The sequence below is a fragment of the Monopterus albus genome, unplaced genomic scaffold (genome assembly GCF_001952655.1).
Source record: "Monopterus albus unplaced genomic scaffold, M_albus_1.0 scaffold16.1, whole genome shotgun sequence".
Lineage (NCBI taxonomy): Eukaryota > Metazoa > Chordata > Actinopteri > Synbranchiformes > Synbranchidae > Monopterus > Monopterus albus.
In genome coordinates this window covers 2,809,076-2,825,194 of record NW_018127896.1, presented here as the reverse complement: position 1 = coordinate 2,825,194, position 16,119 = coordinate 2,809,076, and the positions used below count along the sequence as shown (strand labels likewise).

Below are 16,119 nucleotides of genomic sequence, written 5' to 3'. Positions count from 1 at the left end.
GGAAACAGGTTTGGAAACTCAGATGTCCGAGTTTTCCACGTGTCCTTAAACGCACCGTGCATTCGTGGATCGTGGACTTTTGAGAGTGCGGAAAAACACTCTCAAAAATTCGTGTGTGCGCGGAAGGTGATTTGTGTGTGTTAGACGATCCACGCATGCGTAGGTAACAATGTGTACGTACTTTCTAAAGAACTGCACATGAAAAATCGATTTTAAGCATTTGCAAAATGTGTTTTATGTGCAGTTTGTACAGCATGCATTTGTGAACAGCATGACACACACACACAAATGGCTTTATACGTGCAGATTGCGCGGCACACATTTGTGATCCTCATGACACACACACACAAATCGCTTGTTACAGACAAAACGTTAAACACACATTTGTAACATTTTTGATAGTATTTTATCTCCATAAATATGGGCCACACATGTGATCCACCCACGAGGCCTCTCCATAACCAAAATTACCAAAAGCAAATGGATTTTAGAGGTAAACATTTAAACATCGGTACAGGTCTAAATAATAGTGAAAATCAGGGGTCTTCATTCCCTTTCATAGAGCTTAACCGTGAGTAACTTAAAGTCAGTTCATTGTTGGTTTTAGTCTGTGTATGGGGATTGTTCAAAATACTATTAATATAGAAAATGATCAACCTAGGCTAAGCTTAGCCCTTTTTCAGTTATTTTATCGGTGTCCGCCAACTTGCATCATTTCTAAATACAGAAAATGTCCATACAAGTTTTTGTGGCTATGTTCTAGGTAAACACTTTCTATACAAAACCTGAATTTCATAATGAATACCAAAATATCTTTTTTGATATATTACTTTATGAATGCAAATGTTAAATTTTGTGTCAATACAAAGCACTTGTAAAAGAACTTGCCTGAATGAAATACAATCTAAAATGAGTTTTATTTCTACCTTGGACTCAAGGTAAACGTTGGCAGAGGACATCTTGGCGACCTTGAAGATACAGACGGCCAGAGAGACAGCACACAGGACAAACAGACCGTCGTTGATCAGGACCCGAGCCAGGACTGCATGTCTGATACCCCCATCACTGGAGATATAAAGGTTATTGGAGTAAGACAATTACAAGTCTTCTGAGAAGGCTATATATGTTTAAGGGCAAAATGTTCAGTTAATGGAATTGTCCGTTTACCTTGGTGACTCAGAGCGCTCCAGAGCTCCTTGCACTAACAATGCACAGGTTAAATTCACCACCAAGAAAAATATACTGAGACACAGGAACAACAAGCGCAGAGGAACCCTGAGGAAAGAAAGACAAACAGTAAGAGGTTGGCCAAAAAATATGACTTTATTCATAGACAACAACTAATTAAAATTCATATTGCTCTGCTGAATCTGCAAACCAAGTGTGTGGAAGAAGAACACTCAGACAGAGAGAGCCGACTGTAGTTGTGAAGGAGGGAGAAGCATGACGATCATTTATTAAAATCATACAACGATATTCTGAATTTCTGTCTAAAACTGTCAAAAACATAAAGATATAGCATTTTACTACATCTTGATTTCAATGGCCTCTATCAGAATATGTTCAGACAAAAAAAGAAACCGATGAGAAAAATTGGAGAAACAATTTATATAACAACCAGCCAGGTTAATATAGTAATAGTACAGACTTACTTGTATTTGCTGAACTCTGGGGAATACTTGGCTTTAGCCTTAAACATCACCTAAAAAAAGAAATTACAGAATTACTAGAGATATATATTAACGGGTGTATAATACAAGTTTTCAGGCTAAAATTCACATATTCAACATGCTTTTTTTTGTTTTAATTTACATTTGGAATCACCCAGAGGCCAGTTTGTAGGACAGGTTAACAAGTTATATGATCAGGGGAGATTTCATGAATTGATCAAATCTGCCCTACAAAGGCAAAATTCAGTAACAACATATTTGATGAAAAAACCTTTGACACCTGCTCTATTATATAAAATTTGTAATGTTTGTAAAAACTGCTTTTTCAATGTGCAGTAACTACAAAACTTAAAAACCAAACCAAAATGCAGTGTCCAGAGAAGACATAAGATTAAGGCATTACAACCTTTCTACCTGTTCTACAGCTTGTCTTCACGCTTTAAACTTTTTTTAACATCACTGCTTCTGTATCTTCTGCAATACCTTTGTAGGGCTGAAATGTGAAGCATGTAAGAGAGCAATGGGGTGTGGGTTTCTTTTAAAAGTGTGTGAACCGAGTAGAGCCTGAGGAGTGTGGTATAGAAAAACACACAATGCAGCAACATTCTACCAATGCAAGCAAAACAAGAAATCCTAGCAAGAATCCATTACATAACAGTGTGCATATATTTCTGAGGATTAACTGTATTAAAGTCCAATGAAAATAATAAAAGTTTCTCTTTTTACAGATGAAAATCATGTTATCAGCAGTGACCTAAAAACATCAAACTGCACATAAGTCCAGTTTAAGAGTATACAAAAGGTGGGACACTGGCCAACACTGATCTAGTTCACTCACTTCCTGGGATTATTCTGTTATTAAGAGCTACAATCACACAGGTAAAAATGTTATCTATGTACCTATTAGACACTTAAAGGGATAAATGACAATAATAATTTATTTTTGATATTATATTACACATGCAATGACCACAAGGGTCCTGAAAATTGCTCAGTGTTGTCCACATTCAGTTCAAACACACATATGTACCTACACTCACACACATAAACAGACTTTTGTGTAAAGCTGGAGGCCAGTAGGAAGTAATCGGTAACCTAGAAGTGAGGCAACCAGCCAAGAGAGTACCTCTGGATTACATATTTTATGTATTTTGTGTGTGTGTGTCTACCTGTAACATAGTGTTTTGACTGATCATGGCCATAATCTTTCTGTAGCAGGCAGGGGCTAAAATGCCTTAAGCAGAAGTAGATCACAGGTCAGGGCTCATGCCTGACTCACCAAAGAAACAAGTATTTCCATACATGCATGTGTGTCAGACACCAGACCATGTCACAGTGGCATGATATTATATTAGCTGTAGCTCTCAGCGTTTCTTACTCTCAGTGAGGTCCATGTTGAGCAGTGCTGTTCAGCAGTGAAGAACTGGTGCAGGAACTGTGTTGCGACATTGGTTAAACAAATTATTTATCACACTGGACTATAACCTTGCTAAGAGTCTAAATTTGTGTTTCTGTGTTCATGCAGTGATGGAGCCATAGCATAGCATAGGTGATGATGATTTATACACTTCAATCAGTGAGGGCAATTTCAGTTACCACCAAATTAATTTAAATGCAATGCAATCTCATTCAGTCTCAAAAGTTAATCAAAGCTTATGCCAATGGATCACAGCCCTTTTGGCCTGTGCCCTCTTTAAAAAAAAACAATATGCAATAAAACTGAGTACACCACTGGACACTGTCACCTAAATGTTCAAATCCTGTCCAGTTAATGCAGCTGTTTTTTGCTTTTAGACAAAGTCCAAAAAGAATGAAGTACATACATTTCAAAGGTAAAAATAGTTACTGTTGCCACATACATGTAGCAAGTCTGTTTTGCTGCTTTCATGCAAATTAACACAAACAGCAAAAACCAGAGACGTTCCTTCTCCTGTTTATTCAAAGTGAGAGTGTATGCTTTAACTGGCCATAGATCAGGTGATGGACTACAGTGTTAAGTCATATGACACCACAGGTTTCATTAATGTCTACTCAGCCAGTTGGACTGGCTTCTTCTCTACTCGCCCTACATGTGACTGAGATAGTGTTTTCACTTAAAGCAGTGATTAAACTAAAATGGTGTTAGCAAGTTAAAATCCAAAAGTGTGTAGGTGTTGAGAATTAAAGAAAACAGCTTCAAGTCAGTCAGACCTCTCTACTGTGAAACATGTGGGCAAATGGTGAACACAGTCACTGCATTTACTCATTTGATGAAGAAGAAACATTTACATTTTCATGTCTGTCCATTGTATATGACGCTACAGCTAGGAGATGGTTAGCTCATCATAAAAACTGGAAGCAGGAGGAAACAGCACCTCTAAAGCTCACTATTAGGCCAAGCACTATTTCTTGGCTGAGCACAGTAATTTCTAAAGTGAATCTTTGAGCTACAGATTTATTTTATTGTCCATTTATCTACTTTGTTAATAGGTTCTTAATGAATCAATCCACTCTATAAATGATCAGAAAATAACAATGTCTGTCACTGTTTCCCAAAGGTGACTTCCTCAGATTACTCATTTTATCAGACAACACCCAAAACCAAAAGGTACTGTTTGCCATAAAAAAGGACTATGAAAGCCATTTAAAAATTGCTGAGATAGATTAAATTATCATAATTTATTATTAATTTTTTGTTGATCTACTAACCAACTCTAATACTGTCCAGCACATTTGATGAGCCTGGGCCAAATAGCTGGTCTTTCATTCTTTGTTAAAATAACTGATGTTTATTTACTGGTGGTTCAATGTGACAAAAGCACAATATTAATTAAAGCAATTATATGCTATAACTAGAATTGGGTAAGCATCCTTGGGATGTTTTTGCCCAGGGAGCTGTGTGATGTTGGTACAAGGAATTAGGAACCTTGGATTAATAGGAAACCTCCAAACTTCTGTAATCCCACACCAAAACCCTTAAAAACAGCTCTTTCAGTGTGTGTCAGGCCAAAATGTCCTCACGCCCATGGTATAAAATTCAAAGAGTTCCCACAAAGTCTTACAAGCCTATGCACATGCACGGTTGCAGTCCTACCTGTGTGAAGTAGAGGTTGAGCAGGCAGAGTGTGAAAAACTGCAGGCAGACAGGGCAGCAGTAGAGCAGCCAGTAGGCCAGAGGCTGCAACTGGCTGGCCTGCACTACATTCTTAAAGTAGAAAGAGAAGAGGGTCGTCCTCAGCGCTGCCCACAGCAAACAGAGAAACAAAAACACACTCTGGTAGCTGAATCGCTTGTGTCCATAATGCAAAATGAGCCAGAGCTGCAGGTATACGTAAATAAACAGGAAAGAGTAGAGGACGGTGTAGATGGTAGTGAGACAGAGCTCCAGTGTTGGGGAGATTACAGCACCAGGGGACTCCTTCAGTGAGCTAAACAAATGGGGATTAACCTTCTCTCCTAACGAAAACATCTCCACTGGTGGTGTGATGCTGTGAAGGCTAAAGCATTAAAACGGGGTCAGACCTGGGTTACATTCACCGCGGATGACAAAAAGACGAGGGTATTCGAGTGAAAAAATGCGAGAAAAGCAGTTTATTCTGAAAAGAAGTGACATAATGAAACTGCGCTAGGATTTAAATCGGGCAAGGGTTGAGGAAAACATTGCGTCTAATTAAAAGAAAACGCTGGGTTAAAAAACAAGAGAGCACGAAAGAAAACAAGAGAGGAACCCTTCTGAGCCTCTGCAAAGCAGCTCACTGCAAAAAAACAACTTGAGGGGGGAACAAACCTCCAGATCAGCTGTGATGCCATTTTAGACCCGCCCCCTTGCTCTCAATTAACGCAGAATCTAGCGCTATGTAGACGCCATCTTGGCTCAACACTAGGCTCATTTTCGCGCGAGACAGCTTTCTTCGGAGCCACAGGTTCCAGCCACTTTCCGAGAGCAATCTTCCAAGTGAAATTTACGTTGTCACGCCCACGTTTCCGGTGCGCAACTTTATTGGCCAGTTTTTCAGCTCAACCTCCAAAGGTTTCTCACTCCATTGCCTTATGATGATGTCAGCTGAGGGAGTCTCCACCTTCTGCCCGCTCGTGGTAGGTCAGTTGAACAATTAAAAATGTTTCCAGATCTGATTGGCTCAGAGAAACACGTGGGCGTCTCACAAAAAGAGGCATGAAAACAAACTGCAGACGTTACAACAAGTTACTGAGAGATAACAAACGTTTGTGGAAAAGTGGGATTGTCTTCACAATAAAAGATAAATGGATTCACGGAACAACAACCATTGTGAATGACATGATTTACATCTATGAAACGGTTCTATCTTCAGCAACTACAATTTACTTTTAGTGTCCGTTGAGCATTCAAAAAGGTCGCATCACTTCAAGGTAAGCCCCTTAATTGACACAATTAATGTTTTTACCTTGAAGTGATAACAGGAAGTGCTGCTGTAAATGTTATTAGTATTTTATAAATTTACTGGAATTAACGTTAGCTAGTTATCGACAGCTTTGAATGAACATCCATCAGCCTAAGCTACATTCCTAAATAAAGCGGACAGTGGCATTTTTGGAATTTCTTCGGGATTTTACATAGATACGACAAGCTTCTGATTAAAATATGTGTCATTATGTCGTTATCTCCGTTTACCACAGCCATAACTGTGGTTTCACTGAAGCTTAACCCTACCCCGACTTTCTTAGGTAACACTCGGCTAACATATTTGTTGTCAGTGCTGGCTCCTTTAATCACCTCTTTGTTTTCAGGTCCCGTTTCTGTGTCATCTAGAAAGTGTCATTTTTATCACGTTTGTCTACCAAACACACAGTCAACATACTATTACAATAGTGTATCTCGTGGCTTTATAACCACATTTTTCCCACATAGAGCACAACAGCGTTCTCTCCATGATGTGGATGTGTGTTGCTCTTTTCCTGCTGTGGCCGAGGTCAGGAGGATGCACAGAGAAGGCAAACACATCAGACCTCATTGAATACACAGCTTCAGATTTCTATGAGAAATTGCATTCTGGGAAGATGATGTTTATCTATTTTGAATGTAAAGGTAGGCGGCTCAAATATACAGCTCAGACTTGTCTATATTTGCAGAATGTCTACTTTAGCAGCATTGCAGTGTGTTTGTCAAAGCTATCACACACACACACTTGTCTGTGACATACTGTCTCTCATATGAAGGATAGCAGTATTTGACTGTGCCCCTCTTTGCTTGCAGTCTCTCCAACCATCTCTCTCTTCTTGGTGGAGTTGGAGAAGTCTGCTGAAGCTCTGCAAGATTATGGGGTACTGGTTGGAAAGGTAACTGGGTAACCGTACTTCCCTCCATGCTGCTTGCTCCCATCTGTTGAAGAAGTTGATATTAATGTTTTTATTAATTCAAGATTTGGACACAGGTGTTTGTTTTGTGCTTTGTGTTTAGGTCAACTGTAATAAAGAGCGGGTTCTCACATACTGCACAGATGAAAGGCTACTGCACACGGCTTTTTTGTTCAGGTGGGTTGTGTAGACATGAATTCCTCCATGGTGGTTAGTCACAAAATAACCAGAGGCATTAACATCTATTTATGGGTATTCTCTGTGAAAAGGAGAAGAGAAATGTTTCACAAATATAAGAAGATGTTGATGGGACATTCTGAATCTAAGGAATGTCACCAAAAAAAGTAGTCTAGCGATTTTAATGAAGAAGAAAAATTAAAAATATGATTATTTTCAGGCAAGTTCAACAAAGAACCACAAACTGCATTTACCAAAATAACCGTAATTAATAAATGATTTTGAGCAGCTGTTTGTTAGCATTGTTACATCTGTCTCAAACTGCTTCTTGTTAGGGGTGGTAAGGAGTTTTTGGGTTTGGATTTGGACACCGTGTTTGACGTCAACTCCATAGTCTCCGAAGTCCTGTTGTAAGTAAGCAACATTTACAGTTATAATCAAGCATCTAAAGCGCATGATACACAATCATTTTTCAAATTATATTTGTATACTCTTCTAAGTAGTACTTGTATGTCATTATTATATATGGTTTAACACTGCATATGCAGTGCCATTCTGCATGAAGAGGTCAAGTACATCCGCACAGACACTGACCTCTTGGCTATGGAGAAGGCAGCTAGAAGGAAGAAGGATATTGTGCTGGGTTACGTCCGCAGCCTGGGCACACAAGGTATGAGCAAGGACAAGAGGATGGATGTAAAGTAAGGAGGCAACAAATGTTAAACAACCTGTGTATATGGGTGATTTTGTCTATTATATTGCTGATATACTGTATTTAAGATGATGGTAGTGTGTAAGGCTGCAGCTCCTGATGGAAACACACTGTATGATTGACTTGAACTGTGCAAATGAATGGTATTGTTTCTGCTGGTTGTACTACTTAAGAGCACAGATCGATGATGGAGACAGCATATGTGTATGGATCCAAATACCAGTTCATCCTCATAACAGGAGGACCAGTGTTGAAACAGTTAGGGTAGGTTCTCTTTTCTTTAGTTTGTTCTTGCCTTTTGTCTGACGTGAGTTATATACTTTGGCCTTCACAATCCAAGATTGTGTTTCATAAAGGTGGCTAGATTAGACAATTAGATTAGACAGTGCTCTCTAACATCATCTTCAAAACACCAGATGGTATATATTTTGGATAATGGCTCCATCCCTTCTGTAGTCACCAAGACTCAGTGACTGCTGCTTTCTGTAGCTCTCATCACTTTTTAGCATGAAGTTCAGTGTGTGTCTCTCCCTCTCCCTTTTTCCTTTAGTGTGAATGAATCATCTCATGCATCTGGGGTGTGGTTCCTCCACTGTAGACTTCAGGGTATGTCACACATGACCCTGATGACCTCTGAGCGCTGCCCTTTGACCCCCATGAGGAAACCCCTTTCCACCCTCAGCCTTCACTCCTTCCTGCAGCTCATGGAAGCTCCACTAGTGGTAAATAGGGTGGAAATATAGAAGCAGGCATAGTGAAATGCAGAATACTGGAGGGAACATTTCTTTGTATCTGAAGTTTCAGCTGTGACCCTTTAAAATGAAGCCTTGCCAACTTTTAACTGCTTGTCACCAGTTGCATACATCCACTGACCAGTTCAATATAATTGGTTTTTTCTTATTTCTTCACTGCCAGTCTGAAGTATATGAGGACCCCTCCACTGTCCAGCCCCCCCAGTTCCCCTACCAGCACACCCCCCAGGTCTTCCTATTCTCTCGTCCCTCAACCGAGCACCTGGACCTGGACACGGCCACCACTCTGGCCTGGAGACTCCGTGGCCTTGCCCTGCTGCTGCTTGTTCACAGGTGTTTAAGAGGTTCAGATACTGTACATGTATGAGCATGGATCTGAATATGCTCTGTGACTTTTACTGACATTGTTTAGAGCTAACACAAGCTGTATATGTCCTTTGAATCCATGCAAAATGTAATCTGGTTACAGTTTTCAGTTATATTATTCGTGCAGGTACTGTCTGTTATATTTACCAGCATTTTTGCCCTTTCTTTAATACTGAATGTGTGGATGTGTGTGTTTTCAGGCAGAGCTCTGCAGTGAAAACCCCTGATGAATATAATGTTGCCTACAGGCTGCCCGAGATGGTGAGATGGTCACAAATGATACAAACTAACTAAATTACTTTGTTACTTTTATCCATGTATGCTTTATATTTGTGTGTCTGTGTGTGACTTTAGAGCTTAGAGGTGAAGTATTTGACATTGCACAACCTTGATGAGGTGTTGGAGCTCTTTACAAATCAAGAGAAGGATGAGGAGGGGGAAGATGGGGAGCTGGAGGACGAGGAGGAGGATTTACATTTTGGTAAAAAGAAGTGAATAACAGTGAAAGAGAGGAATGAAACAAAGGATAGTGATTATCTATCCATGTGTATTTATGTGGTTTTCGATCTATCTCCAGGCAGCCTGGATGATGAGATTGCAGCATCTGTCTATGAAAACCGAGCCAACTCACTGGACTTGGACTCAATTACCCAGCTGACTTCTGACAACTTCCATACTGCAGTAACACAAAGCAGCCTGACAGTGGTGCTCTTCTACCTCAAATGTAAGACTGAAATAAAATCCTTGTCCTGCTGACAAATAAAACAAATGATGGGTGGAATTAATTGTTGTTTCTTTTTCCAACACCAGGGGACGCTGTTTCAATGGCTTTTCTCAGTTCCTTCACTGAAGTTGCAGAAAGACTTGCAGGTACTCAGGAGAGCACAGGTGTAATCTTGGTCTAAATTTTGGAACAGCGGGATTAGCAGAATGTAAACAGGAAGTATAATGTTACCACTGATTCAGTGGCCTGCAGCTTGTCTGTATTTGTTTACATTTTGGAAGTGGGGGTCAAAGTATGCAGAATTAGCTATTATTTGTTCCTGTTTGCATTGTACCCATGGATGTACCAACCAGATTTACCAGCAAGTTCAGGAGTTATAAGGAACAGATTTTTCCCATGAATCTAAAAAGATGTATCTTATGTGTATGTGTTCGGATTGACTCTGAGGAATATGAATTTCTGGCCTTTATTGGATAGCTGATGAGACATCTCACTCTGCAAACTTCACAGTTAGAAAACCTCTGCCTTTGGGGGTGTTCATGAAAATTAGCAGTCTCTCCACCTGTGATCCACAATGTACATGTGTATTTGCTCATATGACTTTGTGTTGCCAGATTATGTGTCATTCTAGGTGCTTTCCCAATGATTCAATTTCTTCAGAGGCCGAGGTTGATGATGTCCAGATGAGTGCAGTCAACTGTGGAGAGTGGACTGACCTCTGTGCTGCTCAGCCATCCACCTCTCTCCCAATCCCATTTCAGCCAATCACAGCTTTCCCCAGCATCTTGGTGTTTCGGTCCCAGGAGTCGGCCCAGAACTACAGAGGAATGCTGGGAAGCGTGGCGCTTCATCGCTTCATCATGCTGTGAGAAGCTTTCTTGGCGCGTACATCATCAGGAGATAAATTGTGTTGAATTACAACAATTACATTCTCTTAAGCACTCTTATAATCTAGTGCAACAGTAGAATAAACAAATAATATTTCCACCAGTTTTCACTATTAAAGCTAGGGTCTAATGAAAGACGCTATCAAGTTGTATCAGGTGAAAGTACTAATACAGTACTAATTTGCTTGAGTACCTCTTTAATAACAGATATTACATTTTAGGGTTTACAGTTGATAATGTGTTCATCCATTTAGTTGCAAAGAGTACAGCGATGGAAGAAACAAACTACCTGTTAATCAACAACATACAAGCAAACAGTAACCAGAGTGTAAATATTCTGGGGCTTCTAAAACCTCTGTATTTGATCAAGGAAGTCAAGGAAAATGAAATAAATCTAACCTTGAATGTCCTTGCATAGATATTTGTCTTGGATGTCATTACAGCTTCACTAACAAGCCATTATCAACCTTTTTTACAAATGTATTCTCACTCTACAGGAATCTGATTCTTTTATTTGTTTTTAAATGGTCTTGCACCATTCCATCGTATCTTGTTGAGCTTTTATCTCCCTATAGTCCATCTCAGTGCCTCAGATCAGCTGATCAGCTCCTGCTCGGGGTACCAAGGGTTAGGCGTAAATCTAGAGGGGACAGAGCATTTTCCGTTGTGGCTCCTAAGCTATGGAATGTGCTGCCTCTTTATATTAGGCAGGCCCCCTCATTGGCCACTTTTAAAACTTACTTGAAGACCCATTTGTATGCCTTGGCGTTTGATACTGTTTGGGTTCTGGTTTTGGATAGTACTTTGTGCTATTTTGATTTAGTTATTTAATTTTATGGTTGTTTTATTCTTTTTATTATGTAGTTCATATGTTTACATGTTTTAAATGGAATCTTATGTTAAGCACTTTGTTTGGCTCTGGCTGTGTTAAAGTGCTCTATAAATAAAGTTGAGTTGAGTTGATATCATGTTGTTTAGAACTCAGGAGATTTTCTACCAGATGTTTTATCCCCTAAACACAGGGACATGTCTTAATACAAATTAATTTATTTTATTGGTTAAGAATACAGCTGGTCAGTCTCTTACCATATAAAAATGACTCTGTGGGGTGTATGTGGTTGTAACATGTAATAATTTTGTTTTTGTCTACTCACATGTGCATGACTGTGGTGCACTTTGACTGTTCTGTATCCAGATGTTGTGCTGCTTCTCCTGTGCTACTGTCCACCCAGGAAGAAGTAACATCTTTTCTTCAGGAAGTGCCTCACCCTGAGCTAGCAGGCTACAAGCTTGACAGGGTCCTGGGACTGTTTAAAGCACAAACACATGCAGGTAGGAGCCTGTAATTGAGTGTGTTGCTGTGATGCATAATCACTGCACATTGTTGGCTGATTTTAAGAAATTCTTTTCACTTTTATATGGATTCAGAAATGTGTAAAATAAAGGTAAAGACAAAGAGTCTCCCCTTTATGATATAACCACAAGCTGTGACTTGGTTAGCTTTGTCTTTTGCTTTGGCACAGTGCTAAGGCCAGTGTGAACTCAGCCTCAGTGAGTATTTTCAGCAGAAGAAATGTGTACGCACAATGACTCAAAATACACTACAACCTCCTGTCTGGGTTTTCAGTGGCTTATTAATAACAATCTATGACACAGAGGAGTAAGATATCTGAGGCTTTAGACACACATGATACTTGGACGTACTGCAGAAGTATCTCTTCTTTCAAAATGTGCCTTCAAGACCTACTGACATTCCCTTTCTGTCAGTGTGATACTTTTGTCTTTCCAGGAGTGTTGGTGTTTACTGAAGCTGCAAAGTCCTTGAGAGGAGAGGTTCTGACTGGACTGCTGACAGATGGGCTGGCAGAGAAATGGTAATTCAGTCTCCTCTTAAGCGCCTCTGTTGTTAAATTAGTGATACTTGAATTTCTTCCAATTGCTTAAAATCCAGTCACCTTGTGCTGACCCTCATTGTCTCCTACTTTTCACCATTTAATTGATATTTATTACATTTATATTTTAGATACATTTTCTATGTGTGTGCACATTGGTTGTGCAGGGCTGCAGACCACATGGTGGACCTTCCTGCAGTGCTGGCGTTTCCATCTTGGAGAACGGACTCTCATCCCACCACGCTGCCTGTGCCCTCCTCTGCTGAAGTGCTGCTCACACATATTAACACTGCTCTGCTCCATTCAATGGTAAATGGTCATTTTTGCACTGAGAAATACTAACAGAGAATGAAACTGTATCTGATTGGATTTAATGGCCAAAGTAATGCAGCCAAAGTTAAAAATCCCATGTTATGTAAGAGACTGTGAGCCTATTTTCATTTAGGTCACATGAAATGAAACAGCTGTAAATAATGGTGTGGGTGTAACTTCTTAGACATTAGTGAAAGCCAAGATGGAATCGTTCACAGTATGTCACACATAACAAGCAGCTATGTGGATTTACACAGTTTGGATGTGGTTCTCTCAGTATATCCAACATCAGAGTAAGGCATCATGTGTGAGTTTACATTTGTTTTTGGAACCCAGTGCAGTGAACCCATGTGGAATCAGTCTCTAATCTAGATGTTGCTCAACAAGACAAGCTCAGTTCACCCTTTGAGAGTTTATTGTGCTGTTTTGTGCTGATGAATTTGTTTCCCAATTAGCTTCGAGTGAGGTGAAAGTAAATAGTTGAAGGGTAATAGTGTGGTTTAGGGTCTGGTTCCTACTGGGGAAGTCCTGGGGTTTATTTTGCCTTTCCTCATGAGATTTATTTCATAATTAAAGAGATTTAAATAGTTGATAATAGCTATCATGTGTGCAAGACATACATTTTGCCATATGTAGAGGACAACAGTCTTAGCTCAGTGTAATGGATGTCCAATTAATTTTACCTGTAAACAGGAATTATCACTGATGTTTAAATCCAGATGTTTAGCAGAAACTGGGCTTTGTCCCAATTTTGTAAAAGCCACTAGCAAACATTCTCTGACCCTTCTGTTTTATTGTGCATGTTGTTGGGCTATCAACTAGCTACCTGTTGGCTTCGACTGTACAAAGACACTTTCCATTTGAAATCACTGGGATAAAGTTTCCTCTTTCCTTGTTATTTCTGTTTTCTCTTCAGCCTGAACTGACAGTGGAAAATTTGCCGTCCTTCCTCTCTCTGGGAAAAGCCTTACTCCTCCTTTTTGTGGGAGAGGAGGAGGACGAGATTGGGCGGAGGCAGAACCAGGTGCTGGTGGAGGAAATGAGACGAGTGGTAGAGTCGGGAGGGGGGAGGATGGATCAGTACCTGGCCTGTTGGATCCACCTGTATGTACATCAGTCAGTGTTATCAGTCACTGCATGAGTCATTCATCAAAATCCTTATTCATCAATGAATTATGAGACACTGTATATTTTATTGGCGTGTATTCCAGCGGCCGTACTCCAGCTGGTATGTCTGTCCTGGGGTCATACCTGGGTTCTATGCCCCCCCTCCCTGCTCTGGTCCTCACACATTTGCCTTCTGGAGGTGAGATCTATCAGTACCCCCCCACCACACACATCACGGCCCCCTCTGTCCTGCAGTGGCTGCAGAGGATCGAGTATGGGACTGAATCACCAGCAGGTAAGGAGGAACCGGTGCTGGATACCAAAGAGAGGAGTTACAAAAATAGAGTGCAACATTATTGTGTACTAGACTACATGAGATTTTAATGCTTAATTGAATTTAAAGTAATAATCAAAGATGTATGCAAATGTTACTAAAACCAATGTGTCAAAGTCCAGCTAATGTCACTGCTGCTGAGAGCCCAAAGGGACATACTGTGGGCCTACTGTACTGTATATTGCTTAATAATTCAAATAGTGTCTCACTCACTGTAGTCTGCAGTCTCATTAGTCATCATCAACTCAGCTCTTGGCATTTTCCCTCTGTTCATTCTAAAATTAGCCCTTTGCTTCTCAACTTATTTTAGTAGCAAGACCCTTTTAGCATCTGCTGTTGAGTGCATCTAGATGTTTTCTAGCTGACAGCACATCCATAATGAATTACATAAGAACCAGACTTAGCAATGGTAATAATGCCAGCAAATGCTGCTTGCATTTGATTAAAGAACAGCATCTTCTTTAATCTTGTATCACAGTGTACATTGTCATTTCTGTGTATATACACCTTTGTGTAGGGATGTTGGGTGAGGACAGCTGGCCGCCTGCTGTCGACTTCTACGACTTCCTGAAAATTATGGACATACAGAAACCCAGGTCTGCCCAGCAGCAAACTCCTGAGGAGGAGGAGGAGGAAGAGGTGAATGTGGAAGATGATGTGGTGGTAGAAGAAGCAACAGATTCCTCCTCCGGCTCTCCTTCTCCTGACACTCACTCTGAACTGTAACAGAACAAGGTGACAGGACAGTGACACCAAACCACTGATTAAACCTGTTTGTGCATTGTATTGTATCATATCCAAGGCTTTAGTCTGCTGTTTTTATCATAGGATTATTGAATGGTCAGTTAACATCCTGTTGCAGTTTTGTGACTGATTCCCTATAAATTCTCATTTTGTCTGTTCACCTACTTTTGCATATATTTTTAAAGATTTGTTTAAGCCTGTGTCATCCTGTCGGTCTGTCCTGTTTCTTTCAGTTTAGCTCAGCTGGTAAAATAAGCCACAGCAGGTGGAAGTGAACCTGAGGGAGGCCCCTGGTTTCAGTTTGTTGAAATAATTTATTTAAAATGTGGACAAGTGCTTATTTTTTTCTGATGAGCTCAACCTTGCCAGTTTCTATTTTTTTTTCTGGATTTTAAAATAATTTACTAGCCTGTACTCTGTCCAGTTTCTTCTGCTCATAGCAGTGACAGCTGATGTCTAGTATGTCAGCTGTTTGTCTTCTGCAGGTAAATGGATTTGCAGCTGGGACTGCATATTTTGTCCGCTTCTGAGTTAGACATTTATGTTTTCCTCCTTTATGCCAGTAAGCCTGCCTCAATCAAATGATTTTAACAGCTTTTCCCCTTACGTTAGATTTGCTGCTGATTAGCTATAGCAATTGCCTTTTAAACAGTACTATTCTATAGTTTAACCTTTGCTGCACTTGCCTGCCCTCTTATGAAAACACAGCAGGTGTGGAAATTGCTGTGACTTCAGTTCCCCTCCTCTCCCATTGTGGCAGTGGCATCACGACATGGCTGCGGAACAAAGAAAGTTGAATGGGGTTGTTGGATTGGTCTATTTTAATTAGTATGGTGGTTTTAGATGTGGTTTCTGGGCCCCTTGAATTGTTTGTATAAATTATTCTCAGTTAAAAGGGGTCTGAAGGGCACTTGTATTATTGGGGCATCAAACATACATAAATCATAAGCTAGTGCAGTGGTATTTTCTCTCAGGACATGAAGCTTTTGCTGTCATTTTAATAGCAAAATCTTCACTATTTATCTTTGTCATAACAGGCATTATTTATTTCATCCTCATGAACGTACAGTATCTTATCCATTTTTCATTGTTCCGGCAAATGTGTGAAACAGCGCCACTCTGTGGTGTA

At 40.1% G+C, this 16,119-nt stretch overlaps 2 protein-coding genes across 6 annotated transcripts in view; one reads left to right on the top strand and one right to left on the bottom strand.

The window, feature by feature from the left end:
• The window catches only part of gpr137c (G protein-coupled receptor 137c), a 13,277-nt gene extending 7,603 nt beyond the window's left edge, over positions 1-5,674 (bottom strand). Inside the window, exons 1-5 of one of the 3 annotated variants that reach the window (XM_020592005.1) lie at positions 4,744-5,674; positions 3,049-3,105; positions 1,653-1,702; positions 1,168-1,275; positions 927-1,065 (exon numbers count right to left, since the gene is read on the bottom strand). In XM_020592005.1, coding sequence (XP_020447661.1) covers positions 927-1,065; positions 1,168-1,275; positions 1,653-1,702; positions 3,049-3,105; positions 4,744-5,118 — 729 coding nt within the window. In that variant the 5' untranslated portion in view covers positions 5,119-5,674. The remainder of the gene's footprint in view (positions 1-926; positions 1,066-1,167; positions 1,276-1,652; positions 1,703-3,048; positions 3,106-4,743) is intronic. The other 2 variants (XM_020592003.1, XM_020592004.1) reach the window with 2 other exon arrangements.
• Positions 5,675-5,865: 191 nt separating this feature from the next.
• On the top strand, positions 5,866-15,653 carry txndc16 (thioredoxin domain containing 16). Of its 3 annotated transcripts, none has more exons than XM_020592002.1 (20): positions 5,866-6,038; positions 6,604-6,714; positions 6,883-6,965; positions 7,087-7,160; positions 7,496-7,570; positions 7,709-7,830; positions 8,046-8,136; positions 8,423-8,594; positions 8,788-8,957; positions 9,191-9,251; positions 9,345-9,471; positions 9,568-9,714; positions 9,801-9,860; positions 10,375-10,579; positions 11,797-11,933; positions 12,391-12,475; positions 12,661-12,802; positions 13,722-13,909; positions 14,017-14,207; positions 14,764-15,653. In XM_020592002.1, exons 2-20 carry the CDS (start codon positions 6,687-6,689, stop codon positions 14,970-14,972), a joined length of 2,367 nt encoding a protein of 788 aa, XP_020447658.1. In that variant the 5' UTR covers positions 5,866-6,038; positions 6,604-6,686; the 3' UTR covers positions 14,973-15,653. The 3 variants fall into 3 exon arrangements, with proteins under 3 accessions (XP_020447658.1, XP_020447657.1, XP_020447656.1); XM_020592001.1 differs by having other exon boundaries at positions 6,538-6,714; XM_020592000.1 differs by lacking the exon at positions 5,866-6,038 and adding an exon at positions 6,068-6,353 and having other exon boundaries at positions 6,538-6,714.
• The last annotated feature ends 466 nt before the right edge of the window (positions 15,654-16,119 follow it).